Source organism: Podospora anserina, chromosome 4 (genome assembly GCF_000226545.1).
Source record: "Podospora anserina S mat+ genomic DNA chromosome 4, supercontig 4".
NCBI lineage: Eukaryota > Fungi > Ascomycota > Sordariomycetes > Sordariales > Podosporaceae > Podospora > Podospora anserina.
This window is the reverse complement of record NW_001914850.1, coordinates 2,187,756-2,213,381: the sequence shown is the minus strand read 5'-3', so window position 1 is coordinate 2,213,381 and position 25,626 is coordinate 2,187,756. Positions and strand designations below refer to the sequence as shown.

The 25,626-nt window shown below is 52.4% G+C and overlaps 10 protein-coding genes across 10 annotated transcripts, besides 1 other annotated feature; 4 read left to right on the top strand and 6 right to left on the bottom strand.

Moving 5' to 3' along the window:
* Positions 1–324: 324 nt before the first annotated feature.
* PODANS_4_4720 (uncharacterized protein) lies at positions 325–819 on the bottom strand (the record flags this gene model as incomplete). The annotated part of the gene is made up of 1 exon (XM_001906353.1): positions 325–819. One exon carries the CDS (start codon positions 817–819, stop codon positions 325–327), a length of 495 nt encoding a protein of 164 aa, XP_001906388.1.
* A 3,150-nt stretch (positions 820–3,969) lies between these two features.
* On the bottom strand, positions 3,970–5,454 carry PODANS_4_4730 (uncharacterized protein; the record flags this gene model as incomplete). The annotated part of the gene is made up of 1 exon (XM_001906352.1): positions 3,970–5,454. One exon carries the CDS (start codon positions 5,452–5,454, stop codon positions 3,970–3,972), a length of 1,485 nt encoding a protein of 494 aa, XP_001906387.1.
* A 995-nt stretch (positions 5,455–6,449) lies between these two features.
* On the bottom strand, positions 6,450–7,292 carry PODANS_4_4740 (uncharacterized protein; the record flags this gene model as incomplete). The annotated part of the gene is made up of 1 exon (XM_001906351.1): positions 6,450–7,292. The coding sequence occupies one exon, from the start codon at positions 7,290–7,292 to the stop codon at positions 6,450–6,452; it is 843 nt and encodes a 280-aa protein (XP_001906386.1).
* Positions 7,293–7,861: 569 nt separating this feature from the next.
* On the top strand, positions 7,862–9,827 carry PODANS_4_4750 (uncharacterized protein; the record flags this gene model as incomplete). The annotated part of the gene is made up of 3 exons (XM_001906350.1): positions 7,862–8,232; positions 8,293–8,693; positions 8,746–9,827. 3 exons carry the CDS (start codon positions 7,862–7,864, stop codon positions 9,825–9,827), a joined length of 1,854 nt encoding a protein of 617 aa, XP_001906385.1.
* A 329-nt stretch (positions 9,828–10,156) lies between these two features.
* On the bottom strand, positions 10,157–11,296 carry PODANS_4_4760 (uncharacterized protein; the record flags this gene model as incomplete). Its single annotated transcript, XM_001906349.1, has 1 exon — positions 10,157–11,296. The coding sequence occupies one exon, from the start codon at positions 11,294–11,296 to the stop codon at positions 10,157–10,159; it is 1,140 nt and encodes a 379-aa protein (XP_001906384.1).
* A 1,307-nt stretch (positions 11,297–12,603) lies between these two features.
* Positions 12,604–13,236, top strand: PODANS_4_4770 (uncharacterized protein; the record flags this gene model as incomplete). The annotated part of the gene is made up of 2 exons (XM_001906348.1): positions 12,604–13,040; positions 13,107–13,236. The coding sequence occupies 2 exons, from the start codon at positions 12,604–12,606 to the stop codon at positions 13,234–13,236; spliced, it is 567 nt and encodes a 188-aa protein (XP_001906383.1).
* A 3,080-nt stretch (positions 13,237–16,316) lies between these two features.
* On the top strand, positions 16,317–17,474 carry PODANS_4_4780 (uncharacterized protein; the record flags this gene model as incomplete). The annotated part of the gene is made up of 1 exon (XM_001906347.1): positions 16,317–17,474. One exon carries the CDS (start codon positions 16,317–16,319, stop codon positions 17,472–17,474), a length of 1,158 nt encoding a protein of 385 aa, XP_001906382.1.
* Positions 17,475–17,697: 223 nt separating this feature from the next.
* Positions 17,698–19,248, bottom strand: PODANS_4_4790 (uncharacterized protein; the record flags this gene model as incomplete). Its single annotated transcript, XM_001906346.1, has 1 exon — positions 17,698–19,248. One exon carries the CDS (start codon positions 19,246–19,248, stop codon positions 17,698–17,700), a length of 1,551 nt encoding a protein of 516 aa, XP_001906381.1.
* Positions 19,249–19,730: 482 nt separating this feature from the next.
* Positions 19,731–20,948: a sequence feature (pseudogene).
* A 990-nt stretch (positions 20,949–21,938) lies between these two features.
* Positions 21,939–22,712, top strand: PODANS_4_4800 (uncharacterized protein; the record flags this gene model as incomplete). The annotated part of the gene is made up of 1 exon (XM_001906345.1): positions 21,939–22,712. One exon carries the CDS (start codon positions 21,939–21,941, stop codon positions 22,710–22,712), a length of 774 nt encoding a protein of 257 aa, XP_001906380.1.
* Positions 22,713–23,898: 1,186 nt separating this feature from the next.
* PODANS_4_4810 (uncharacterized protein) lies at positions 23,899–25,180 on the bottom strand (the record flags this gene model as incomplete). The annotated part of the gene is made up of 3 exons (XM_001906344.1): positions 23,899–24,407; positions 24,474–24,977; positions 25,135–25,180. The coding sequence occupies 3 exons, from the start codon at positions 25,178–25,180 to the stop codon at positions 23,899–23,901; spliced, it is 1,059 nt and encodes a 352-aa protein (XP_001906379.1).
* Between the last annotated feature and the right edge of the window lie 446 nt (positions 25,181–25,626).

Here is a 25,626-nt window from a genome sequence, read left to right as displayed (position 1 = left end):
TGACCTCTAAGGGGTCAAATCAGTCTAGCTGCGTCGCAAGTGTCTGGATGTAGAATAGAAATAAAGGTCACCGTGGCCGGTTGAAGATGAGTCAAAGCCGTGGTGTTGCGACATCTCAAACCGCTTTGGCGGGGCACCTGCCATTGGATTGTTCCCCACCACAATGTGGCGCAGCTACTCAGCTGGCAAGCTCACACCAGCCACACCCTGCCCGGGCACTGAGAACGCAGGACATGACACATTGTTTACTACTTGCAGTACTGAGGGCATATTAACAGAAGGAAGGAAGTTTAAACACAAGGATTTGCCTCTTGTACTGCTCTCTCATATTTGTAACATCTCTTGCAGCTTTCGCGTCACCTCATCAACAAGATCACCATCAACTGCATCCAAAACCTTTAGACCCAACTTCTGCGACACAATCTCGATATTCCCTCGCTTCCTGTAATCCTTGTGGCAGCACACAATCAACTTGCCTGACCTTGCAAAAAGCCCAAACTCCAACAGGCTGATGGGCGCGTCTGTCTGGGGCCCAAAATACACCACCACCAGATCGGCCTGGTTCAACCTGTCAAACTCCCATTCCACCTGTTCTCGGAAGGGCGCAAAGTCGATGTCTTCCTTCCATGAGCTGTCCCAGTCCGGTCGAAGGGGGTTGAACACGGTAATGGGGAGGTGTGCGATGGACTGGAACAGTGTGCCTCGCCACTCTGGCCCATTAGTTCGAGTGGTTGTGCCGGCCAAAAAGACGGTTTTCTTGCCTGTCACGGATGGGCGTGATGGGGCTTGTATGAGCTGAGCTTGTGATGGGGTTGCCATGCTAAGATATCCGACGTTCGTTGCACCCGAAGAAGATGTGATGCGAGAAATGCCCATGGTTTAAGTTGTGAGATCCAGCCGAGATATATACTCAGGGCAGCATTTGGCCAGATGGATTTATATTGAGGCTGGGGCTTTGCCTCCTACACCCAGCGCAGCCAAGTCTGTTAACAAGGCACACTAGGGCAGTGGTTTCGTTCAAGATTTTCATTCATGCTCTTGCAGGCAAGGCATAGTCGCCATCTTTAGTCATGATGGAGGTTGAGGTGAGGTCAAGTAAGGTTTGGCGAGATCTGCCCCAGCATGGACCACATGGACCAGCGACCCACTGCTTCCACGGCGGTGAGTTCCTACAACGTGCCAATTCCCTGACAAACGCGACCTCGACACGTCGAAATCTGTTTGCTCAAATTGTTAAACGAACACCTCCACATCGTTAAGGGCCCAAGGTAAAAGTCGGCCTTTTCTTCGAGTTTTTTTTAATCCCAATAGCATCAAGGTGGCTTTGTTCGTTACAACAAATTTCCCCACCCAGCTGATCCAACCATGGAAGTGCCTAAAGGTGGCGCTGTGTCTCAGGAGGCGCCTGCACCGGCACCGAGAAAACCCTTCATGATGAGGCGAACAGGAGTCAGCGGGCTTTTCCCCCCTCCATCTCGCACACCAGTTGTCGAAAGTGAGACTCGACACTCTGATGCCACCCCCACCCCACAGCCACCCGTCAGTGAAGAGCCCTCGATCATGCACCTTGAAGAAACGATCCACGTGGGCGACAAGAAGGCGTCCAAGAGGTTGTCCAACGTCCCTCCGCCAGAAATTCAACGAGAGTTTGATACCGCTCTCAACAGCGAGAGCTACCCTTCAGCCCTAAAACCTCCGTACTGCATTCCTCGCTAACAATCATATACTAGGTAAAAATGGTGCGACTGTGGGTACCAAAGGTTGCATGCTTCCTCCGGGCTACCAGCAGTTTAACCATCCCGAGTTCCCCTGGATTTGTCCCATTCGCTCTTGTAGAGAGCTATTTGACGCTCTTTTTGGCCTAGGGAAGCATTTTAATGTAGGCTTTGCGGCTGATACTGGAAATCATGTCGGCCCTGGCTAACCATGCCAACTACCCAGATATCACACCGCGCATCTCGTCTCAATGACAATATGGACGGAACCCTTTCCGAGCTTGGCAAATATGACAGTGCTACAAAAGGCGACGAGATCCTTCACGGCGGGTACGCGAAACCACCCCTTTTAGTATCCAAGAAACCCATCAGCCTCGCCGACAACCCCATGTTGAGCTGAGCGTGCAGAGGGCCAGAGACCGTGTCGCGAAAAAGTTGATACAGAGGCAGGGCTTGCTAGCTCCCCGTGATGAAGAGGAGTCCACGCTGGACAGCCTATCCTCTCCCCCATCTTCAACTCGCGCCTCTACTCGTTCACAGACAGCTGTAACACCTCTTGCGGCTCCTGCCGTTCCCGCTGAAGGTCTGACGACAACCGAGGATAACCGGCCCTATACCATGTGGCCAGACAACAACGGACAACTCGTCCATATAAATGGTGCCTTACTTCCAACGGGGTACCAACTCGACAGCGCGGTTGCCGACCGGCCATGGATCTGCCCCATTCAGTCCTGCCGCTATCCTTTCAAAGCATGCCATGACCTCGGTCGGCGTTTTCCAATCCGCATCCACCGTGGCATCGGGCTGAACGATAACCTCGACGTGACGTTTTCTGTTATTGAGTGGGGGGGGGGGGGGGGGTGAAGGGCAACACGCTGGAGGCCCCGTATGTTGTATCCCGCGGCTGCTGGAACAAACCCGAAGAAATGAGCCTTCGCAAGGTCCCGCCTTACCCGTACTTCAAAACATGCGTGTGGGTGCCCGTGGACGACGATGGTCAAGAGGTACTCAATGTCCCGTCGCATGCCGAACCTGCTCGACGACAACAGCCCGGGCGACAGTCCGATTCAAGCGAAAATGGCGGCAGTAGGAATGACATCCCTGAAGATGATGTTGGCCAGGGCAAAAGAATCCGAGATGATACAGAAGAGGAAGAGGATTCATACCTGGAAGGACCTGCGGCCAAGCGCTCCCGCCTTGTAATCTTGAGGATCCCACAGCAACAGCAAGCAGAAAGTTCCGCCATCGTGATACCCGGTGCCAGGCCCATACCTCAAAGCGACCTTGAAATGGAAGAATGGGAGGTCGGCGGCCTGCATGCTCAACACACTTTTTCCAGCTCGTACCTCTCGAAGCAGGCTACTATTCCGGGACATGAGAACTTGTCGATTCAGGTCTTGAATATTGCTTCCGGCACGAGCCATGTCTTTGCCGCAGACAAAACCAAGACTCGGGTGTGCATGCTTGCGGCTGGGAAATTGAAGGTGCTGTTTAAAGAAGGGGAAAGCAGCGAGGAGGGCGGCGAGGAGTTTGTGATTGGAGCCGGGGGAGTGTTCGTAGTTGGAGCAGGAAGGCAATGCTCGGTGATGAATAGATGCTATGTTGACGTGAGGTTGCAGGTGACGAGTTGCGGGATATAGGTTTTGGATAGGAGACCGGGGCGGTTTGGGGGCATTCATACCAACGTCCCCAGTGTTCGTAGGATGAGATGAGATAGAGGGGCATTATGAGACCCATTTGTGCGCGTTGTTTTCGATACCTCGCCCATTTTTAATTTAGACGTTCTGACTAAGGCAAGGTATGTTGCTTAACATACCACATAGTTCATCAATAACAACTAAAAGCTTATTCGCATCGGTTCCATTGTTGTTAAGATCAGATCGAAGGTACCTGGCTCCTTAAACGAGCGTAAATTGCTGCAGATTTATCCCTACATCCCGCAACGCATCTGGTGAGACCTCGAGCAGGTGTGGTTCCCTTTCGTATCTAATACAGGGGATACCGCATTCCTCTAAAACTTGTGACGGATCGGTTTCCAGTGTTCTGTATTCGTCATTACGCAGACCAGAACGAAACTTATTGATTTTATTTTCGGGAAGCACGTCCTTGCGATATCTCCAGTCGACAGTTCGGTAGTGTTCTGGCAATGCTCCTGTGATAGCTTCGCCATCCATCAACCCAACAACGAAGCAGCTTCCTGATACCTGCCACTGATTTTGCTCGTCGGGAGATGAACCATCCCTTTCTTTAGGTGTCAAAACAACCGGCACCTGACAACCAAAAGCATACATACCATATCGCCAGCCTTTACCGAGGAAGATGCTACTCCAATATCCCGATCTACTGTCCGAAAAACAGATCTGCCTTTCATCCTGTCGCCAATCTTGGACAGGAACCTCTCCATGCGTTGCCATGTCGGATCATAGAGACACCATATCTCGTGGAAGGACCGTGCTTTCCAAATGATGAGCATGAGTTCTTTGGCTTCTTGTAACGAGAAGAAGTCAGGTCTGTGAACCATTGTCTCTTGCCCAGCCTCGAAAACTTCGCTGAGATTGCCATACAGGAAAAGCCTACACCAGGCCTCCAACCACGTCAGACCGGTGCCTGGCAAGAACCATTCTCGTTCATCATAGTTGTCAGGTACATGCTTGCACCAGGACCGGATGCAGTCGAATACCATGTAGGGCTGGCCATCGTAAGATCTTTCATCCTCCCAGCGGTCAACCCTTTGAACTTCTGAGATTGGTACACCGTTGGCCGTCAACACGCCATCGCCCACGTATTCGACCTGGGCCGATATCCAAGCAGAGGCGCTCCAGATATTTTCTGAATTCGCCGCCATCCTCATGGGCGATGACCAGTCAGGGACCCAGCTAGGGAGGCCGTCCAATTCAATGGCAGAGCGATCATAGGATTCGAGGAACCCCAGACTCCGAAGCTTGGTGGCTACACGAACCGCAACATCGGTGAAGATAGCCGCCGGGTTTTTGTCGTAGTCCGGCTTGATTCCCAACTGGCGGTACTCGGGTGGGAGCAGGCCCAGGTTGGCGTAGATAGCGTCCCTGGGATCTTTCCAGTTCAGCTTGCTGTTATCGAACCGAAGCCGGTCAAAGGACAAGAAGGCACCATCATACAATTTCGCACAAATGTTAGAGACCAACTCGCTGCCCGCCTTATACTTCTTTTCCATCTCCTGGGTCCATACTCCATATTTATCCACGCAGGTGTAGGGTTTCACTGCCATCCAGCGGGCAAAAGTCGCGAAAAAGTGCCAATCGAGCTGCTTAAACCCGCAGACAAGCACTTTGTTCTGTGACAGTTTCACTTCCTGCCGTACCCATAGCCTTGTGAAGTACTCCCTGTTGGTGAAGTGACACAGGTTCAATAACGGCCAGGGCCATTCGAATTCATAGGGTACCGATGCATCTGCCATGGGCGCGTACTTTGTCTTCTCCAACAAGTCCGTGGTCTTCATCATCTCATCGCCCCAATCGACATTTATGCTACCACCGATCAGGTCGACCCATTCCATCGCCTCGTCGCTGTCATCTGCGAATGGACCAACCCATACATATGTCTTGGCGGCTTTGCGGTAGATTTCACCCATAAGCGCCACTTGATGGCTACGTTCCGCTACATTTTGCTGGTCAATGCATATGGCGTCAATCCACATGGATATCCATTCCTCTGTGTCCCTGAGGTGCCGGAGTGCGATCTCGAGATTTTGCGTCACCATGATGATGTTGTGGTTAGGGTCAACCTCTTCATAGTTTGGTGCCCAGCAGTCTTGGACGAAGACAGGCTGTGGGTTATCCTGAGAGCCCCAGACGTAGGATAACGCGATGTAATCTACCTCAGGCGCAATAGCAAACTCCTCGTGTACTATCGAGATGACGATGTCGTCTTCGAACTCGGCCGGTAGGAGAGAGATCCATCTGAATTCTTGTTTGGATGGGTCCAAAGGTTTGTATTGAAAGGTTGTCTGTGCAGGCAAGAGGCCAGAAGGTTCGTCGGTTGGGTGTTGAAATAGTGTTGATAAACCGTAATATCGACGGTCGAATACGGGACCCCAGTCAGGCTCCTGTCTCTTCTTTTCCCTCTGTCCCCTCTTTTCTCTCTGTTTCTTCTCTGGGTCTTCCTCTTCACACGACTCTTCATCACAGGGCCCCTCTTTCTAATTGGGGTTTTCCTGCTTATTAGCCTCGTTCACCTCATAAAAGTCTTCTTCCTGTCGTTGCTTTTCCTCTTCACAGGGCTCTTCTAGCCCAGAGTGCTGCTCCTGCTCAACCACCGGTGCCAGTGCAACAGTTATCGTGGTCATGGGGAGTTTATCCGGTGGAACAAGCCATGTACAAGTCTAAAGCAAGCAGTGCGTAAACACAATGAAAGAACTAATAATGCATGCCCATCACATCCCATGTGGGTTTCATGCTGACTTTCGACAAAACCATCCGCGTTGAGCTTAGGAAGGAAGCTGCTCGCCAGAAGAAAAAATGTGAGATGAAGCAGCTGGATATATTTAGGCGCCCAACATGTTTTTCCTACACGTAATTCTGTCTTATGTTGATTGGGGCGAGGCCTTTGTGTGTGGCCATGACAATTCCAACCAATGAAATCAAATTGTGCCCAGAACCCAGCATCTGTAAAACTCCAAAACGCCTTGCCAATGCAACCTGCAGTAACAGTCTTAGCCAAAGAATGAAAATACGACCGGGCGTCCTGAAAAATAAACTACCACCCTCTTCTTGGCCCTCTCGGACGGAATCCTCCGCCGGCACGGGGGCCTCGTGGCCCCTTATTCCAGCCATCACCGAATCCTCCTCCCGGCCCCGTGGGAACATGGCCCATATCGTCGTCCATCTGCTGCACTCCTCTTCCATGCCCGCCGCCACCTCCGCCGCCGCCCTGGTACCTCCCTCTCATTTCCTTGGGGAAAGATTCGTACGCCTTTCTCATCTGGGCGAAGCCCAAGTGCATTTTGCCAAAGAAGTGATCGGCCAAACGCCTGTCATTGTCCAGCCTGCTGAGATAGGCACCACACACATCGCACACCTGTAGCTTCTGATGTCCCGATGGCCCAGACGTCTCACTCAGCGCCTTAAGCTCCTTCTCTTTGTCTGCCTTGGCCGCTTGGGCGTGTCGAACCTTGTAGTATTCGTCGTAAGCTCTTCCTACTTCTCCCGTTTCAGCCAGAATCTCCACCTCCAGCAGGCCATTCGCGATTGTTGAGCCGAGGTCAGAGATAGCCTTCAACAGCGCGTTGGTTTGCCGGACTTCATCAGGCGTCTTTTCTAAGCGTCGCTGGAGTGTGTCGATGTTACGGTTGCAGGCATCGATTCGCGAAGACAGGTCGCGCAGGTAGTCGTGCTCGAAGCCGAGTTTCTTCTTTTCGGGGTCTGGGAGGGAGTCGTACTCTTGCTTGAGCGGCTCGGAGTGGACGCGAGGGCAGGGGCCAAGATCTGCCTTGGTGTTGGTGAAGAGGTCGTGGGGACAGGTGCCGACGAGATAGGATCGGCAGACTTTTGGGTCGGTTAGGGGAAGCTGGGCGGCGCGGGTGGTGAGGTTGGAGCCCATCAGCTGCTCTAAAGGAGAGTTAGTGACATGGAGGGAGGCAAAGAAGAATAGCGATAGGACGGGATGAGGACTGACCAAGAAGCTTTCTTTGTTCAGCTGCCATGGTTCCGGCCGGCTTTGGGAACAGACAGGCAAATATCTAATGGGAAAGATTGAATGTTGTAAGTGACGGGAGGTTCAGGTATCGGAAAAATAGCGATGAAAAGCGCTGACAACTGGTTACTGGTTTGTATGCTGTGCTGATGTCGACGTCAAGGTGTGGCTGGGATGCTTTTTGGAAAATAAACTAATGGTTTGAGTTCAGCCGCGTTGCAAGGCTGGCGTTGCTGGAAAATGCAACACGCTGGGAGATGTGGGGTCCACCCGTTACTATGGGGCTCTAATTGACCCCTGGGCGCCGCTCGGTGTCTGACAGTGGCCGTCATCTCGTGCGTGCGTCGCGACAGCTAAGACACACACCTACGATGCACTGGCTTCTTGATCCCTGAAATACATCAAACTTTTAGTCTTCTCTTGTACCGTATGTGTTGCCCGGCGCCAATGGACGGACCGCCGTGATTGTTGGGAAAATGCGTCAACTATTTTCCTTCGCTTTGCTCTCGTTCGTTTCCTTTTCCTCTCTTCTTTCTTCAGCATCCGCCGCCGCGGCAGACTACCACGAACAGCTCGTCCTTCGACCACTGCCTCTGTCGGCACTTTTAGCAAGCTTCAATTTCCGATCCAACACTTCGCTCTCCGAGTTTGAAGCGCACAACTTCCGATTCTTCCCTCGATCGCTCGGACAAATTCTCCAACATGCCGGCACCCAAGAGCTGCACCTGAGGTTTAGCCTGGGGAGGTGGGATTCCGAGAGCTGGGGCGCGAGACCATGGGGCGGCGCCAGGGAAGGGGGAACAGGCGTCGAGCTGTGGGCTTGGCTGCAAGCTGCGACGGACGAGGAGTATGACTCTTCACAATGATTTCCGTTCCGCTCCCACGAACTGACAGCTTTGGGCTACAGGGCCGATCACAAATGGCTGACGCTGACGAATGCGCTCTCTGGCCTCTTTTGCGCCTCGCTCAACTTCATCGATGGCACCCGAACCACCCGACCCGTTATGTCCTTCCAGCCCGAGGGCGACCATCTGAATATGACTGCCGCCGACACACATTTGCTCTATGGCGTTCTGCCCCATGAGGTGGTGTGCACCGAGAACCTTACCCCTTTCCTGAAGCTTCTACCATGCAAGGGCAAGGCGGGCATTGCCACCCTGCTCGATGGACACAAGCTGTTTGATGCCTCATGGCAGAGCATGGCTATTGATGTCAAGCCTATCTGCCCCGCCGGTGCAGAGTGCGTCTTGCAGATCGAGCTGACCATAGATATGGTCCTTGATATTGACCGGTCCAAACGGCCGAGGGGTATGGGCTTTCCCTGATTTTCGAGGGACTGTCATTCGCTAACATGGTCCAGGTAACCCGATTCCTAGGCCCCCTCCCGGCCATGAGCTCCCCTGCAATACCTCGAAACCGTACCACGCGCCCGACACGTGCTTCCCGACCGATCACCAGGCCAACCAAGACTGGACGCTGTCCCAAATCTTTGGCAGAACGATGAAGGGAACATGCCCCTTGACAGACCCAGCCGTTCCACCGGTTTGCCTCCATGTTCCGGATTCGCGCAGCGTTTTTCACTCCGATGGCGTCCTCGAAAAGAAGAATCTCGACCGGGTTTCGCGCTGCTTTGAGATCCAGCCAGACGTTGATTTCGAGATTGTGCTACCGGCCCCGGAAGATGAGTCAGCTGTTGTCGTCAAACCAGAGACTCCTTTGCTATACGCCGAGCGCAGCTTCACGGGTCATGGCCAGGAACGCGGTGGTGTGCAAACCATCCTACACAACCCAAGTCCCGACACGGAAGTCGAGTTTGTCTACATGGAGTCTCTTCCGTGGTTCATGCGCATCTACCTGCACACCATGTCCGCTCGTATTCAGGGGCAGACCGCCAAGGACGACTCCTTGATCAAGGAGGTCTACTATCGCCCGGCTGTCGACCGTGCAAGGGGCACGCAGCTCGAAGTGCGCATGCGCGTCCCGCCAGCATCCACCGTCTTCTTGATTTACGACTTTGAGAAATCCATTCTCCGATATACCGAATACCCCCCGGATGCCAACAGAGGGTTTGATGTTGCGGCTGCCGTCATTACCATTTTGAGCCCGGCTGCCTACAACCTCCGAACCACGTCCTTGTTGTGCAGTTTGCCGACCCCGGATTTCAGCATGCCATATAACGTTATCATTTTTACTTCTACAGCTATCGCACTGGCATTTGGAGGCATGTTCAATATCCTGGTGAGGAGGTTCGTGGCTGCGGATGAAGGGCCTGAGGTGGGTCTGGCTGCGCTCAAGAAGAGGATTCAGGAGCGTGTTGGTTTGTTGGTGGAAAAGCTCAAGAAGGGCAAGACTGGCAACGCCTCAGATGAATCAGGCACAAAACCTGACAAGCTTGAGACCGTTGACACGGCCCAAAGCATAGAGGGAGCTTTGAAGGAGTGAAGACGTAGAGGGGCCTTGGCACTATGCAAATAATAGAACAGGTGGTCCAATAATTGCCTGAACCATTCTCGGGTGTTCACACTTGCCACCACGCAAGCTTTACCACGGTTCAATACAGAACAACACTCAAGTCCGGCGCATGTCCTGCTTGGCAAGAATCACCCAAGATGAGCATCAGCGAAAACTCCAAGCGGTGTGAAGAGCACGTAGAGCACCTTGAAGGAATTTAGGAGGTAGAATGTCCGCAAATAAAATGGACGCCGTCGATTGTTTCCAGAAAGAGTGTTATATCCAATGCCGCTGTATCCAACCTCATAGACGACGTTTACCTACCCTTCAACGTCCTCAGCCCAATCTCCAACCGGCTTCACCCAACTGGGACTGACCACCGTGTTTGTAGCGGTAGGGCCTGACGACGGTAGCACTGGAAAGTCCTCAGTTGGCTTGGGATTTTGACTTGACTTGGTTGTGAGCGGTTGTGACACGGCCGAGGGGTGATGTCCGCCCTTGTTTTGTCTAAACGCCTCCTGCTTTTGTCTGTATGCGTCGTCCGCTTCGAACAAGGTCCTCCCTTGTTTGTTCTGCCTAGAGCTGTGTTTTCCAAATGCATCGCTTTCCTGGTCGACATGTTCACGGCTCGGCTCCTGGGAAGCATACCTGCTTGCTCCCAACCCTGATCCTGTTGATCCCTTTACTTCGCGATTCGCCCCCTTTCTGAAGGCGTCCGCTTGGTCTAAATCCACCTTGTCTTGGTCCCATGGTGCTCTCGTCCCTTTACGACCCTTGTTTTGCATCCGGTCTGCATCATACTTGTTTCTCTCCACCGGGGCCGGCTTCGGCTTGGGCGCATCTCTCGGCTTGCGTTTTCTCAGGCCAGCAGCCTCCTCCTGTTTGCGCTTCAATGCCTCTTCTTCGCCCTTGGCAACAGCAATGGCGTGTTCCTCCTCATCCTGTTTGATCCGTTGGAACTTCCGCTCCTTCTCAACAGAAGCAAGTCTTTTCTCCTCCATCATCTTGTCGGACTCAGCCTGACTCATCCTGGAGCGTTGCATACCGCCACTCAGCGTGCGGATATCGCTCGCCGCGGCGGTGTTGTTGTTTGGCTTCAATTTCCCCCTGTGGACATAGCTTTTCGGACCCGACGGTGCGTTCGCCGGTGTATTGGTGGTATTCGAGGGAGCCGAAGCAGGTGGTGCCTTGGTAAAAGACCTGTTGTCGTTGCTCTTGTTTTTGGATGCGCGGGATCTGTCTGGGTAGTTATGTCTTGACTGGGCTAGCCCCCCGAGTTGTGCGCGAACAGGAGGGTCTGGTATAACCTCTGCCGCTGGTTGTTGACGAACCTCGGCGGACTCTGGCTTGGAGGTGGTCGCCGGCGGGGGGACAACGGCCTCTCCCTCGTACGAGACAGGTTCGATATCGTCGGCAAAGAGGTCATCATCGGTGCGGCCGCCGAACTGATCTTGGTCCATGGTGAGTAAGAAAAGAGTTGGGTATGTATTTTGATATCTATATTCTCTGGTCCCAGACCGGATAAAAGCTGTTGTTGGGATGGCAAAGATACTTGGGAAGAATGGGGACCAAAACATGCGACGGTGTTGATGTTGTTGTTTGGATGCACCCTGAAGTGGGGGAATCGAGGGAGGGCTTTGGTTCGAGTTCAGCCCGCATCAGACAAGGCTTGGCACACATCCCCCAGCTGGCAGCAGCTGTGGATGTGTGTGTGGTGTTTCCATCGCAGCCTTGTTTTCTCACTCGCCATCTGAGCTCAAAACTCTCATCCAAATTAATCAGTCAAATGGAAGGCCTTTCCCCTGATAATGAGCAGCACCCGAGAACTGCCGCCTGATGGCACCTAGGGTCGAAGCTTCGGTTGAATGATACGGACGTGAGCCGCCTGCTCGGCTTGCTAGCAATACCTCTGGGCCTGTACTGTGCAGCTTGAGAGGGCTGGCTTCTCGGCTGCCACGTGAAATGATGAAGATGAATCAAGGGCTTATCATCAATTCAGTCTGCTACAGTTGTTCAACAAGGGACTCAAGCCAGATGACGTGCGGACGTTGATTGAGTGAAATAACCTGGTGCCAGACATGGCTGGATCTGAATATAGTCTCGTCTCGTTGGCTGACACCTATCAAGCTGTCACGAACTGTCTCAAAGACTCGGCCAGCAGTGTTCGGTACCGTATCTTCGGACATTCTGTGGCTAACAGTGGCTTATAACTCCTTAGAGATTGTACTCGGAGCCTGCCTGCACCACGAGAAAGGGGATTGGGGGGCCATCGGGCAAACCCCTGCATAATAAAGTGCTCAATTGCGCTCTAACCGAGGCCTTTGCCAGCCAGCAAGGTACACAGCTTTCCGATGAAGGCACATACTACGCAGAGGAGCTGACTGTGCCCCCCCTTCCTAAGACTCCGTCCCGAATGACACTGGCCTGCGTCTTTCTCTGCCCTCGCACCTATCATATCATGTGAGGTAGTTCCCTGCGAGCATGGCATGCCGGTGGCCTGAAAGGGGACTCTGGAAACAACTTGCTCAACGAAGAGGTAAACGAAGATGCGTGGGTCGTAAGCAGTCGGGTACCCTCTCGACAGGGACCGACTGCCAACCGGGGAGTTTCAAGTCTCAACAGATAACAAGTCATCCCGTCTGTCCCAGACTGATTATGATATGGGATGCGCCCAGGCGCCCCAACGGGACACCTCCACGCCTTCACGTCCCGATCGAAATACCTGCTACGATCTTGATCAACTCTATCCAGCACAAGCTCGAAAAAGATGCATCACGAGGGTCCCGTGTCAACGATGCTTATGACGTTCGTTCTGTCGACATCAACGCCACTGTTCTGGGCCTCGTGGCAACCCCAAAACGCAGGCGACTACGCGGCAACGTGCATCTTTCTCGTGGTTCTTGCTGCGTGGACACGTGTGTTGATGGCCATCCGGCACACTCTTGAGCGCGCAAGCTGGGGGAGGAAGTCGTCGTACCCAGCATACCACCGACACAAAGTTGGCGGCGACGAGGAGACTGACGAGCACATACATGGCTCCGGCTCCAGCAATGCAATACCAACACTTGCACAGCCTGTCAAACCTGTCAGCTGTGCCCGGATAATCCTAATGGGTTTGCGAAGCTATTGGCTCGACACACCACTCTCACTGAGACTCGCGAGGGCAGGCTTCGATATGGCCATAGCAGGTCATGCATATCTCGTGTAAGTGCTCATATATCTACTGGCCCATCCTTGAGTTTGGGGCTGACTTGTGTATATTCTTTCCAGAATGTTGGCTGTGATGACGATGAACGTCGGATACTTCCTTGCCGTATTGATAGGTGTATTTGCTGGGACCTTCCTGTTCATCGCTGCCAAGGATAACAACGGCGGACACCAAGATGAGGATGAATGTTAGCTAAAGCTCCAAGGAAAGACTCCCTCTTTGATTGACGCCGAAACCGGCTTCTGCCATTTTGTACCTTATGTCAGTCTGATCAAAAGGTCCCCTGCCTTGCTGAGGGGAGGATTGCTCTTTGGATTGTACAGGCATCACGGAAAGAAATTGTGTCCTCTCATCATAGATTGGTATCAGTGATACCAATTTATGTCAGTGTCAATCAATATACCACCAAGATTGCCAACCTTAGTTAGACTACTTCCCCCTATAGGTTTCTATCTTAACTTTTTGCTCTTGCCAATGATGATGACTAACAGAAAGGTTTTTGTGAATAGAATACCCTAGGTAGCAATAGTTAAAGTTTTGAGTTGCACTGAGCATAAGTGGTCGCTCCGTGGCCAGTTGGTTGCTCTTCTCAATCGCTCTTCACTGTTGCATTGACGTTGTCCTACTCCAGCCCTTCTGTGGGCGCAGGACTTGGGCGCCTTTCCAGTCTACCTTACAGCAAGAGGCTTTTTTGGCCAGTATGTGGACAGGGTGAATTGAAACAGTTATCTACCAAGTTTTGTGAGTCATTGTAGTGTATGGCTCGTAGCTGAACTTTGTTAACCTTTTTACGCAGATGACTAACAGACACTTTTCCCACCACATTATAAGGTCTACAACCTGCCGCTGACCAGCCGACAACAACCTTATCAATCTTTCATATCTTGTACATCATGGCTGGTTTGCATGTAACACCAGCAATTGTGCCTAGCCATAACCACGCCAGCTTGCAATTTCAAACGGCAACTTCGACGACATGTGAACTGATGGAACCCACCAAGATACCAACTGTTCCAGAGTACGATCCATCGTAGTATCGACGACAGTTCATCAACTACATCAGGAGCCCATTATATCGACTACCTGAGGAGCTTCTCCTCTATATCGCCAAGGATCTGACAGACGAAATCACCCAACAAATACTTCGCTATACATGTAGTTTGTTTCTCCGCATCATCTCGGGGCTATAAGTGTGGCACACCACTCCGCCGCCGAACGTATCCCTGGATGAAACAAACTGGCAGCTGGCGGTGTGGCCATTGCACGGAAGCAAGGCTGACAGACGCCGACAAAAGCCTCAAGTGGCAGATCTTCTCCGAGAAGATAATGGCGTTGGAAAGTGTGTCAGCTGCCGCGGCGCGATGTTAGTCGGATATGTCAAATGGCGACTGCTGGGCAGCAGACCTGACACTGTGGTGCCACGCCTGCCAAGGAAGCCACCCCTGGTTCCTGTTCTCATTAAGCCAACGCCAGGAGTCAAAGTTTCGTCGCATCTGTCTTAGGACCCAGGGTGCTGTGAGAATGTGTGCCCACAAAGTGATCAGGTGGGCAGACCTCGTTGGACACGCAACTGAGAGGGTAAGGACGCCAATTCACTTACATGGCATCCTTTGCTCTTCCTGTGCGAACTCCACATATACCACGGCTGCATACGCTCCATTCGTCTTTCGGCCTTTAACCAACGGCCAAATGCAACTCATCGATCCTCGTCCTGTATCGGTTCACATTGGTTGGACCTACTTGGCCTTCGACCTCAACACCTCAGTCCCAGTTTCGAGACAGTATCTCCGCGGCTGTTTACTTCTCCAAAACCAGGCTGCGTCTGGAAATAGACTCTGTTCCCATGTCACATTTCCGGACGGCCAATTACTGTTGCCGTTCGAGCACAATCAGTGCGCATGCTTCGACCCTCCCGAAACCCCTTTGCAACCCCGGGAAACTTGGCAGCCCCTCAGTCATGGCTGTCTTCATAGCCGGGTCTCGATGGAGCTGTGCTGCCGCTGTCGTTCGATCAAAGAACCTCACCGTCGTGGGCACTTTCTACCTTATGAAAAGGAATGGTCGGCGACCTTCACATCTCAAACAAAGATGTCTTGCCACTCATATCAGTGCTCCGAGTGCGACGCACAGTACTGTTGGATCCAGGAAGGTGATTCCGATCGTATCTATCTCAAGTGTCTGAGAAGAATCTCCACACCCTTGGAACAAAGGCTGGCGCCTACCTCTAGGGCTCTAGGGAATGGCTCCGAAGTTGGGACCCAGACACCTGGGGGATCACGGCAGACCATGAACTGAAGCGTGTAGTTTGGTGCCTAGATGCAGCATGCACCACAAACTCCCGCTGGCACGAACTGCTGCGGCTGTTGTTGCGTTAACGTTATACCCCTGACTAGAATTGATCGTCCATGGAATAAAAGCACCAATATCGAGGTCCATTTGCCATCAGAGAACGCCCAGCTTCTCTCTCCCCTTCCCCATGCTACAAAACACAACACAAGCTCACGGTTGCCATACGCACTACACAACCTCCAACAAATCATGCACTGCTCGTCCCGAAACACTTTGGAATGGAAGGGTTAGACAACAAAATTCCTGTCAACCTAGACATCGCCCACGAAGGATTGAGGACTTTCAAGATCTCATTACCGCAAAAAGAAGAGAAGATCTAGGGGGACAAAACACAAAAGGCTTCCAGTGCATTAGATAGATATCCAAAGAGATTATAGAATCCAAGGTTTAACTTTCCATCAGGATCCCTATAGTGAGATCCCCAAATCTTTGTGTGGAACCAAAAGGACATCCTACCCACAGGGTAGGCCGGGTGGCATATATCTCTACACTTTGTGATTTGAACCACGCTTATTACCAGCCTTTGACTTTAGACGAGTGCCATTCTCCACCTAAAACTCATGCTGATTTGATGTCATGCAGACGGCGACCAGTGTAAGTGACTGGACTGACCTGTGATTGTCACCAATAGCCTGCCCAAAATCGATTCTTTGTCTGACATGCAAGGTTCCTGTCTTGATCTTCTCGCTTCCCATCTTATTGGCAGACGGTCAACTCTCTCTGCACCCCCAAACCAACATCCACTGCCGTCTCTCTCTTTCATTGGCTGGGACATTCCGTACCAACTCCCGCAACCGATTACTCCGTACTGTACATCGTGTCACAGCCCACGATAACATCAATCTCACCCGATATGAACCCCCCTCTTTTGCCCCCCTCCACCATCAACTTACCTACCTACACCCCAAACCACACCCATCACAATGTCCTCCAACACCGCCGCCTGGCTCACCTCCAAAAACTCCTCCCCCTTGGACATCAAACCCGCCCCATCACCCCCCTCCCCGCCCCCAGCCAACTTCCTCGTCATCAAATCCCAAGCCGTGGCCATAAACCCAGTAGACTGGTTCATCCAATCCCCCGGCAACCCCCTCTTCTCCTACCTCCGCTACCCCGTCATCCTCGGTTCCGACGTCGCCGGCACGGTAGTCCGCTCCTCCTCCCATCTGTTCGTCCCCGGCGACAGGGTCGTCGCTCACGCCTTCGGGACAGACCGCCGGTCTAACTCTTCGGCCGAGGGCGCGTTTCAGGAGTACGTCCTTGTTCGTGAGCACCTCGTCGCCAGGATACCGGATCATGTCCGTTTCGAGCAGGCGGCTGTTTTACCTTTGGGGTTTTCGACTGCCGCCACGGCGCTGTTTTTGGGGCGGGATCAGGGCGGGTTGGGGTTGGCGTTGCCGACTTCGCCGAGGGGAGATGACAAGAATCAGGTGGTTATTGTGTGGGCTGGGGCGACGAGCGTGGGGAGTAACGCGATACAGCTTGCCAGAGCGGCGGGGTATGAGGTTTACACTACTGCTTCGGCGGGTAATTGGGAGCATGTCCGGCGATTGGGGGCGGCGGAGGTGTGGGATTACAAGAGTGAGAGTGTGGTGGGGGACATCATTGGCAAGCTAAAGAGTGAGAACAAGGTGTGTGCTGGGGCTGTGGCGATTGGGGCAGGGGCATTGCCAAGATGTATCAACATCTTGGGTGGCTCCAGGACTGTGGAGGGTCAGCCAAAGTTTGTTTCGCAGGTAAGCGGGTCCAAGGATCCCGGCGAGTTTCTTGGGTTGGGGGCGTTTGGGATGGTGAAGCTTGTGGTTGATATGGTGTGGGCTGGCATCACGACAGTGGCCAAGGCCAAGATCAAGGGCGTGGGGTACAAGTTCATCTGGGGAAGTGATATTGGTGATGACAAGAACAAAGATGTGGCTAAAGCGATATGGAATGTGTACTTGGCGCAGGCATTAGGGAAGGGTGAGTTTGTGCCGTCGCCTGAGCCACAAGTTGTCGAAGGGAAAGGGCTAGAGAAGATCCAAGAGGGTTTCGACATCTGTAAGAAGGGTGTGTCGGCGGCCAAAGTGGTCGTTCTCGTGTAGAGTGCCTAAACCCATATTCTTCAGATATCGCTCGCTGCCTTGGATGTCAGTAGTCAAAGCGTTGTCAGAGTTGAACAGCAAGTCACATGGAATTGGCCTAAACGATGAGACATCTCGGTAATCTTGAACTTTTTTCTTTCAATTTATCAATCTATGGGTATCCAAATTTGTACAAGAAAAGAAAAGAAAATAGGTAGGTGACTACGATCCAGGCGCTTACCGGTTAGGTGCAGATAGCTCCCATAGGGACAGGCTGAGGAAATACCTTGCCTGCCACCTTACAGAAGCAGAAGCTGCCGACCTTGTTGCAGGGAGTTCCCCTGAGAGGAGGAGGGGCGAGAGCCGGGACAGGAGCCGGGGCAGGAGTGGGCAGAGCACCACCTCTGGAAGGAAACTCAGTTGTGGGGTCAATGGGAATAATTGTAGTGAGTCTGCTAGTAGGCTCAATTGGGATGATGGTGGTGAGCTTGGTGGGGTCCTCAATAGGAGTGATGGCACTGATCTTGGTAGGCTCATCAATAGGGGTGATGGCACTGATCTTGGTAGGCTCGTCAATAGGGGTGATGGCGCTAATCTTGGTGGGATCATCGATGGGAGTGATAGCACTAATCTTGGTGGGCTTGTCTTCGATAGGAGTGATGGCAGTGATTTGCCTAGGTCCCACGACTACAACTTTGGAGACATACTTGACGCTCCTCTTGCTCAAGGGGTTCCCAAATAAACAGGTCGTATCAGGAGCCACTGCCTGAGGTGTAGCAATACCTCCGTTGCAGATTCCAAACTCGGATGGCGAGAAGCAAAAGAGACTACGCTCTGGGGAGCAAGGAACGCCGACCAACTCCGGAATGACGACGGCAGGGGTTGTAGTGGGAATAACCACAACTGAGGTCTCCAAAGAAGTAGGGGTGATGGTTGTAATATCCTCCTCTGGGGAGGTAGCAGTGGGAGGGACGGTGGCAGAGCTGGTAGAGGTGATCAAAGTAGACGACTGACCTTGGGTGGGAGCAGGAGCAGAAGCAGCCCCAGAGTCTCCGTCGAAAGTAGGAACGCCAGCAGCCTTCTCGCAAGTCCCCTCGCTGCGGGGAGCAGGTTGCTCAAGAACCTTTCCGAACTTACCAGGATTGGGAATGTTGAGAACACCATTGTTGGTGGTACACTCACCGCGAATGTTGGCCACGAACATCTGAGGAAGCGAGTTGAAAAAGGTCGTATCGTCGGAGCCACCGCTGATCTTAACAGGGGCGCAGTTCATGTAGACCTCATGATTGCCGATCTTGTTGTACCAAGTCCAGGCGAAGGTAGCGTTCCCGTTTGGCATATCCTTCGGGATAGGAACGTTGAACTGTCTAACGCACTCGACTCCAGAATCATTGCCGCACTGGGGAGAGTCAGCACGTCCGTCTTGATCAGGTTGGGCGGCGGGCAAGTTGCCAGCTGCAGAGACAGGATACCCTCCAATCAAAGTGTAGATTGTCTTCCACTTTGACTTGTCAGCCGGAGGCGGGAAGTCATAGGTGACACTGAACTGGCAAGAACCGCCACCATGCTGGGCACCGCCGGTGAACTTTACGAGCTGCTCGGTACCGGCCTGCATGGATGTCACCTCGACAACATCGGTGTTGCCCTGGCATGGGAAGGGAAGCGCCCTAAGAGGATCGACTTGAACGAGGGAGCTGGTCCCGTGGTAGTTGTAAGGGATGGGAGTGTTCATAATGAGATGGGCTCTGGCCGCTTGAGCAGCCAGGGCTGTAGCTAGGAAAGACACAGTATGCATGATGATGATGCGTATAAGGTAAGGTAAGAGATGATGTGGTGAAAATTTTCTATATACCCCAAATCTTGCCTGCTTATATGATGCCCGACCTTCTGGTCCTATATGTATCAAGGGATATTGCCAAGACAATGAATCATGTCTAGACTTTGTCTAGAAGGCAATAGCCACACCAAAGGTTACCACAACCGTAGTCCAGAAATAGCATACAAATAAAGAGAAGATACTTTGGGGACAATACTGTCAAGATTCACCACGTGGTGACAAAGAGGATTGTTCTTGAAATAGGACAATTTAAACAAAGAACCATCGACGATGATATTATCAAGGCACACGGCGGGCAGCTACTGAATGTTTCATGCCACTGTCCTGGTAGTTTCTGGCAATATCAGGAACCTCTCCCTTATCTCATGTCCAAGATACCGGTGGTTTGCTTACTCCGAACCATCACAAGACATTGCAGCGGCTTCTCTTGCGCAGGTTCACCGACTGGCAGTAAGTTCCGGCCTAAGACTTCCTTTACTTTCAAATGCCCTCAGTATAGCCAAGCTCACAAACGGATACGACATGATACGGTCATGAACCCCCCACTTGGCAATCTCCTCTCGAATCAAGCCCTTCGCTGTTTGGTGTTCGACGACCCAGCCTGCTGGGCCCAATAATTTTTTGGTTTGCTCCTTTTCTTCCTCGAGTTCCTCGAACGTGATGCCTCCAACCCTTGTGGCACTGATTGCATGCCAACACATCTGGTCACTATGAGACCAAGGGAAGTCGTAATCATCTTGAGCATGAATAATGGTGATGTGATACTTTTGATCTTCGCCCGACATCTCCTCACAATGGCGAACAAAGGCCGGAATGTTGTCTTTGCTGGGCCATTTGCTGACAATGAACTTGCTGAAGAACGCAAGAAGTCGAGGGAAGGGAGCCAAAGGACCCAGGAGTGGAATAGTACCAGCCACGCGGTAGGTTGCTGTCAGTCGCTCCACATCTGCAAAAGGTGCAACAAAGACGATGCCGCGAAGAGAATTGGGTCTAGCTGCGCAGCTAGATGGCGCACAGGTGATGCCAGTCCCTATGAACTGCCCAAAAACGACGATTCGTGAAGGGGGGATACTGGCTTCCTTGATGTCCCAGTCAACCAAGGTGAGAGCGTCAATGAGAAGACCTTCTTCGGATGGTGAGCCCCCGCTCATTCCAAAACCACGATAATCAAACGCAACGGTATGTATCCGGCCTGGGGCACCCGCTGACATGGCCCGGTAGCTTGGTGGTCACCAACCGGAACCCAGTGTGCCTGCGGCCCCGTGGAGGTAAAGGACCAGGAGGGCCTCGGGATCATCCTGAAGCAGCTGGAAACCACGACGCTTGGTAATGTCTTGGGAATTTGCCGTTGATTCTTTGATGAGCTCCTCTCCATGCTGGCGATAGAGTTAAAGCGGGAGCATATGCCAGGCCTGCAGCGTGACTCTGTCCGGGGCCTGGAGAGTGAATGGGGACACTTCGTTGCGCAAGAAGCCCCATTGCTCAGGCACAGTGATGTCTTGAAACCAGGTAAGAGTCACCCTGTGCAAGTAAAAGACTTGATTTTGAAAAAATGGGATAGCGAGGCTAGTGAGGAAAATAAAGTATTCAACAACAAAAACACCAAAAATGTAAACCGCCGAGTATAGGACTGAATTGAGGGACATGGGAGGTGGCATGGTGCATCTGCAAGCTATAGTTGGTACCTTATTTCGTCAACAAAGCTCGACGGGCAGTCGAAGTGTAAGAATAATATAGCAAGGAATATGAATATGAATGTTTGGTTGCAGCACCCGGAAGTCTAGAACAACCTGAGACTTTCCGCGGTGCGAGATAACTCAACTCCAGGCCCATGATGAAATGTGCAGACTGCTCCGTGTGAGGCACATGTCACTGCACGGGCCACCTGGCAAAGGGCTTCTGGTTGTGGCCAACTACCTGGTACCCAAACTCCAACTGCAGCTATATGTTGGCCAACAGTAATCGTTGTTGTTATTGTCGATGTGCATTCAGCTGCACGAGGTACTTGGGCTTGGTCCTGAAACCAGCTGGTGCCACTTTTGGTTCTCCAGGTTGGAAAGGTATGTAAAGCGAGGTCCAGCCCGGTAACTGCTCTATAACCGATAGGTATTCTTTAGCAAAGTTGAACTCGAGTTCCACACCAGAAAGTTTACCCACCTTACGATACCTCACCTTCCGATTCAATCTATCGCGGTTGTCTGCTTTCTTTGATCCCGGAGGCGTGTGACTCGATTTCCGTTTTGAGCAGCAAGAGACAGGCGACCAGGTCGCGAGACAGGAGGTAGAATGAGCAGCAAAGCGGATACCAAAGCCCTCGAGCCTGAAGTCAGAGCATCTGCCTCTTTGGAAGCTTATAACGGCCGCGTTCAAGGGTGGGTTGGTGAGCCGGATTTACGCGGAACTTGGGGGATCCTTTGGACGTCACTTGTTATTATATTTATCTGCACTTTCATTCTTCACTGCTTGAATGTCCCACACAAGTCAGACACGTTTACATCCTCTTCCGCCGTCGGGTCCTATGGACGCTCTTGGCTATTCCAGCGCCAGAAAACTGTTCTCACCTATGCCGCGGGGCGGTGGGGCAGAGCTCGTCACTCTGTTCACGACTTCCACAGCTCCGGCTACACCCAATGGAATGGACCATGTGAATGGCCTTCTTTGCCGATGTGGGAGGCTTCGTGTTCGAAGCGGCAGCCAGTGGCCCCTTTCCCCTGAACGCCAAGCAACTTCACTGGTTAGTTGTTAACAATCATATCGAAGATCCCGAAACCGATGTCGGCGAGATCTGGTACAAGTCAAAACAGGACCGGTTTGCACGCCTCATCACATCCTTTCAGGTTGGCTACACAATCATACATGCGATTGGTCGGGCCGGACAGCTACTGGCTATCACGACGCTCGAGTTGAACACTATGGACATCGTGGTATGCTCTCTGATGACTGCTTACGCTTGGCTTCACAAGCCGGCCGATGTCAGGACACCGATAAAGCTTGCGACAAGAACAGCGATCGGCGATATTACGGGCGATCGGCCATGGAGAACCACACCATTAGATTTCATCGATGAGAACGGTCCGGGCCGGACACTCAATGTCCAACCGTTGATGAAAATGCCAGTGATCCCGCCCGACCAGCTGATTCAGCATATCCCCAACGACCGGTTTCCGATGAACCCATATGGTGCGCAAGAATACTTCTTGTGTTTTGCGAAACTTTTGTTTACTGCTGTTCATGTGGCTGGATGGAACTTTTCCTTTCCAACTACAACGGAAAAGGTGTTGTGGAGAGTATCCAGCTCGATACCGTTTGGTGTCACGGCAGCATTTTGGGTTCTCGAAACAGCAGCGTCTTGGATACGCCTTGGGAGATGGAAGTGGACCTATCTCTGGATAACAAACAAAGGCCGCTATTCCCGATTCTGAGCAAGCAAGGATAGAAAAGCTGAGGGCCAAAGCGGCACGTGAACCTACCACTCTACCACTTGCATGGGGGTTCTGGACGATTGGGCTTGTTGCTTTGCTGTATGGGATCGCTAGGATGTACTTAATCCTCGCGGCGTTTCTGGAGCTGCGAGACATTGATGCCACAGCTTACATGAATGTGAGATGGTCGATGTATATACCTCATATTTAGAGTGACGGAATACCACGTTGCTCGCCCGTTGGAATTCTGGGGACGCCACTCCTCGGCACTGTGTCTACAAGACGGCGATCGATTCCTAAAATTACGTCAAACTGTGTCACTCTGACCAACGTTCATCGTCAAAATCTCCGCGGCATCGTAGCGACGTGTTTCAGTTATCCAATTTTCTTTGGAATGCACTCGGCCGAGTGAGCATCACTGCCTATCCGCCCAAAATATTATCTTTTCGTTGCAATGGAGGATAAATAGACACACGTTGTCCTGATGCGCTGAATCTAGAGTGGAGTTTCCCACAAGCGCTGAATAGTAAACCCTCAGTGACCACATCCAAACAAAGAGTCTGGCCCACAATGAAGCTCTTTTCGTTCCTGATCAGCTCCTTGCTCCTTGCCTTCGCGGCAGCTCAAAGTACATACATCCCCACGTTGTATGACACCTGATATGATATGACTCTAACACCAAACAGCTTGTACAGCCGATATATGTCGCAGCCGCATCAACCAATACGGCACACAGACCGGCCGAGCATTCTGCTTCACATACCTCACGCCTGTCGTCGTTGCTACCCAAACGCTGAGGGTTACTGCAGTTGCTACACGAGTCAGCACGTCTATTCCGAGCACGCGCACCGTCACAGCTACGTAGGTTTTATCTCTTGGTTTCAAGGTTCGACCAATGCCACCAGCTAGCTAACCTCCGTTCTCACAGAGCAACCGGCGTCACTACCATCGTGAGACGCCAGATTCTGCCGGCCTCGGTATCATCGGCCATCGCATCAGCGTGTACGAACAACGCGTCAAGGATTAGCAGCGCCTGTACGTGCTATCTTGCTGGGCGATAAAGTGTCAGGGAAGTGAAAAGTACCTAGGAAGGAAGGGAAGGCATTGCGTCACGGCAGAGGCTGGGGATGGCGCATGGTAGGTAGGTAGGTAAGTAGGGTAGTTTTCAAAAATGGACAATCAGTATTTAAACCGACATCTCCTTCACCTTGGCGCCCCCAGATCCAGACTCTAGCAATCCTTCCAAAACCTCCAAGTCCCTGAACGCTTCCTCGGGAGTCTGCAGACCGTCGACCTTTCCAGTGCCGGCCTTGATAGCCCGTGCAAACACAGCCACCTCCTCGCCAACACCAGAGCTGTACTCAAACTCTTTCTTGCTCTCCCCCTCCTTGGTCACAGTCTTGACCTCGGTTGGGCTCCAGCTGACAGTTCCATTGGTTGTGATGATCTCCAAATCCGTCCCGTTCTTGAACTCGGTCCCAAAAGAAAGGACAATCGAGCCATTCACGCCCTGCTTGGTCGAAGCAACACCGTGGATGGTATCCAGAGGCTGTAATCTCTCTTCCAAAAGAGCGGTATACGCAGCCACCTTGCTCAACTCCTGTCCAGAAGCCCCAAGCAAGTATCGCAGCGCAGCCACAAAATGCACTCCACCGTCCAGCAAGAATCCACCCTGGTAGTCAGGAACCTTGCGCCCTATTCCGTGTCCATGTTAGCATCTCACTTTCCCTTCCCATACGTAGGTAGCCAGAACAAACTCACACTGAGTGTTGAAATACTTGTTATCCTCCGCCACCCACCCAAACTTCTCCAGCTTGAAGCTCACCACCCGGCCTCCAATCCTCTTGACCTCCTCCCCAGCAAACACCAAACTCTTCATGTACCGAAAGTTCTCCGCCACACCCCACAGCGGCTTCTTCTCGGCTGGCAATTCAGTCTCGTACCACTTGATCAACTCCCTTGCCCCCTTGACATCGGCCGCGACGGGCTTCTCGGAAAGGACGTGCTTTCCGGCCTTGAGAGCAGCTTTGATCACCTCGGGCTGGGCCAGAATAGGCAACGCAACGTCCACGGCGACGATGTCGTCTCTCTTGAGGAGGTCAGCCAGGCCGCGGCCGGGCTCGGAGGGGGAGTCATAGTAGATGTCTGGCTTGGGGCCGTCGGCGGGGAGGGCGTCGGCTAGGGCAACGGAGGAGGTCTGAGAACGGGAGTAGACTGCTTTGAGGGAGAGCAAGTCTGGGGAGGCGAGGATGGCGGGGAGGTGTTCTACATTTCGTGTTAGCCTTGCTGCGTACTGGTGGTGGTGATGGTTCTGGTGATGGTGAATGGTGGTGGGAATGGAGGCAATGACGTAAGGGGTGTGAAAAGGGGCTGTTTTCATTTTTTGTGGGGCATTTGTTGATGAGAAAGGACCAAAACATACCATGACGGGCAAAGATGCCGGCACCAAGGAGAGCGATTCCTGCCATTTTTCCTGATACTTTTTGTCGAGTTGGTAGAGAATTCTGGTGATGGGAATGGAAGACAAATGAGGGGGGTTATTTTATTCTGGAATTCAATTACTCATCAATCCTGCTACGAAGGAACTTTGAGGAATAGAGCCTCCGGCCGGCACTGAGTGGATGACGATGTGTCGAGAGTGGAGAATGGGAGATGCTGCAGCTGTCGGGAATCGGGCCGGCCGAGACAGAACGGGGAAAGGCTTTTTCCTTGGCGAGTTCCAGCTGCCGCGCTGTCGGGTGTCTCGCGGTGGGAGGGAGATGCCGTGCGCGCCGGTTGGAATGTGTTGATTCATGCCTGACGGGAGACGAGAAGAAACCAAGACAACAGAATGGAATCTGCCATGCATTTACGAAGGGAAGATTGGAATGAGGGGTATATGTCACGTGTGTATCACGTGGAAGATGATGATTAA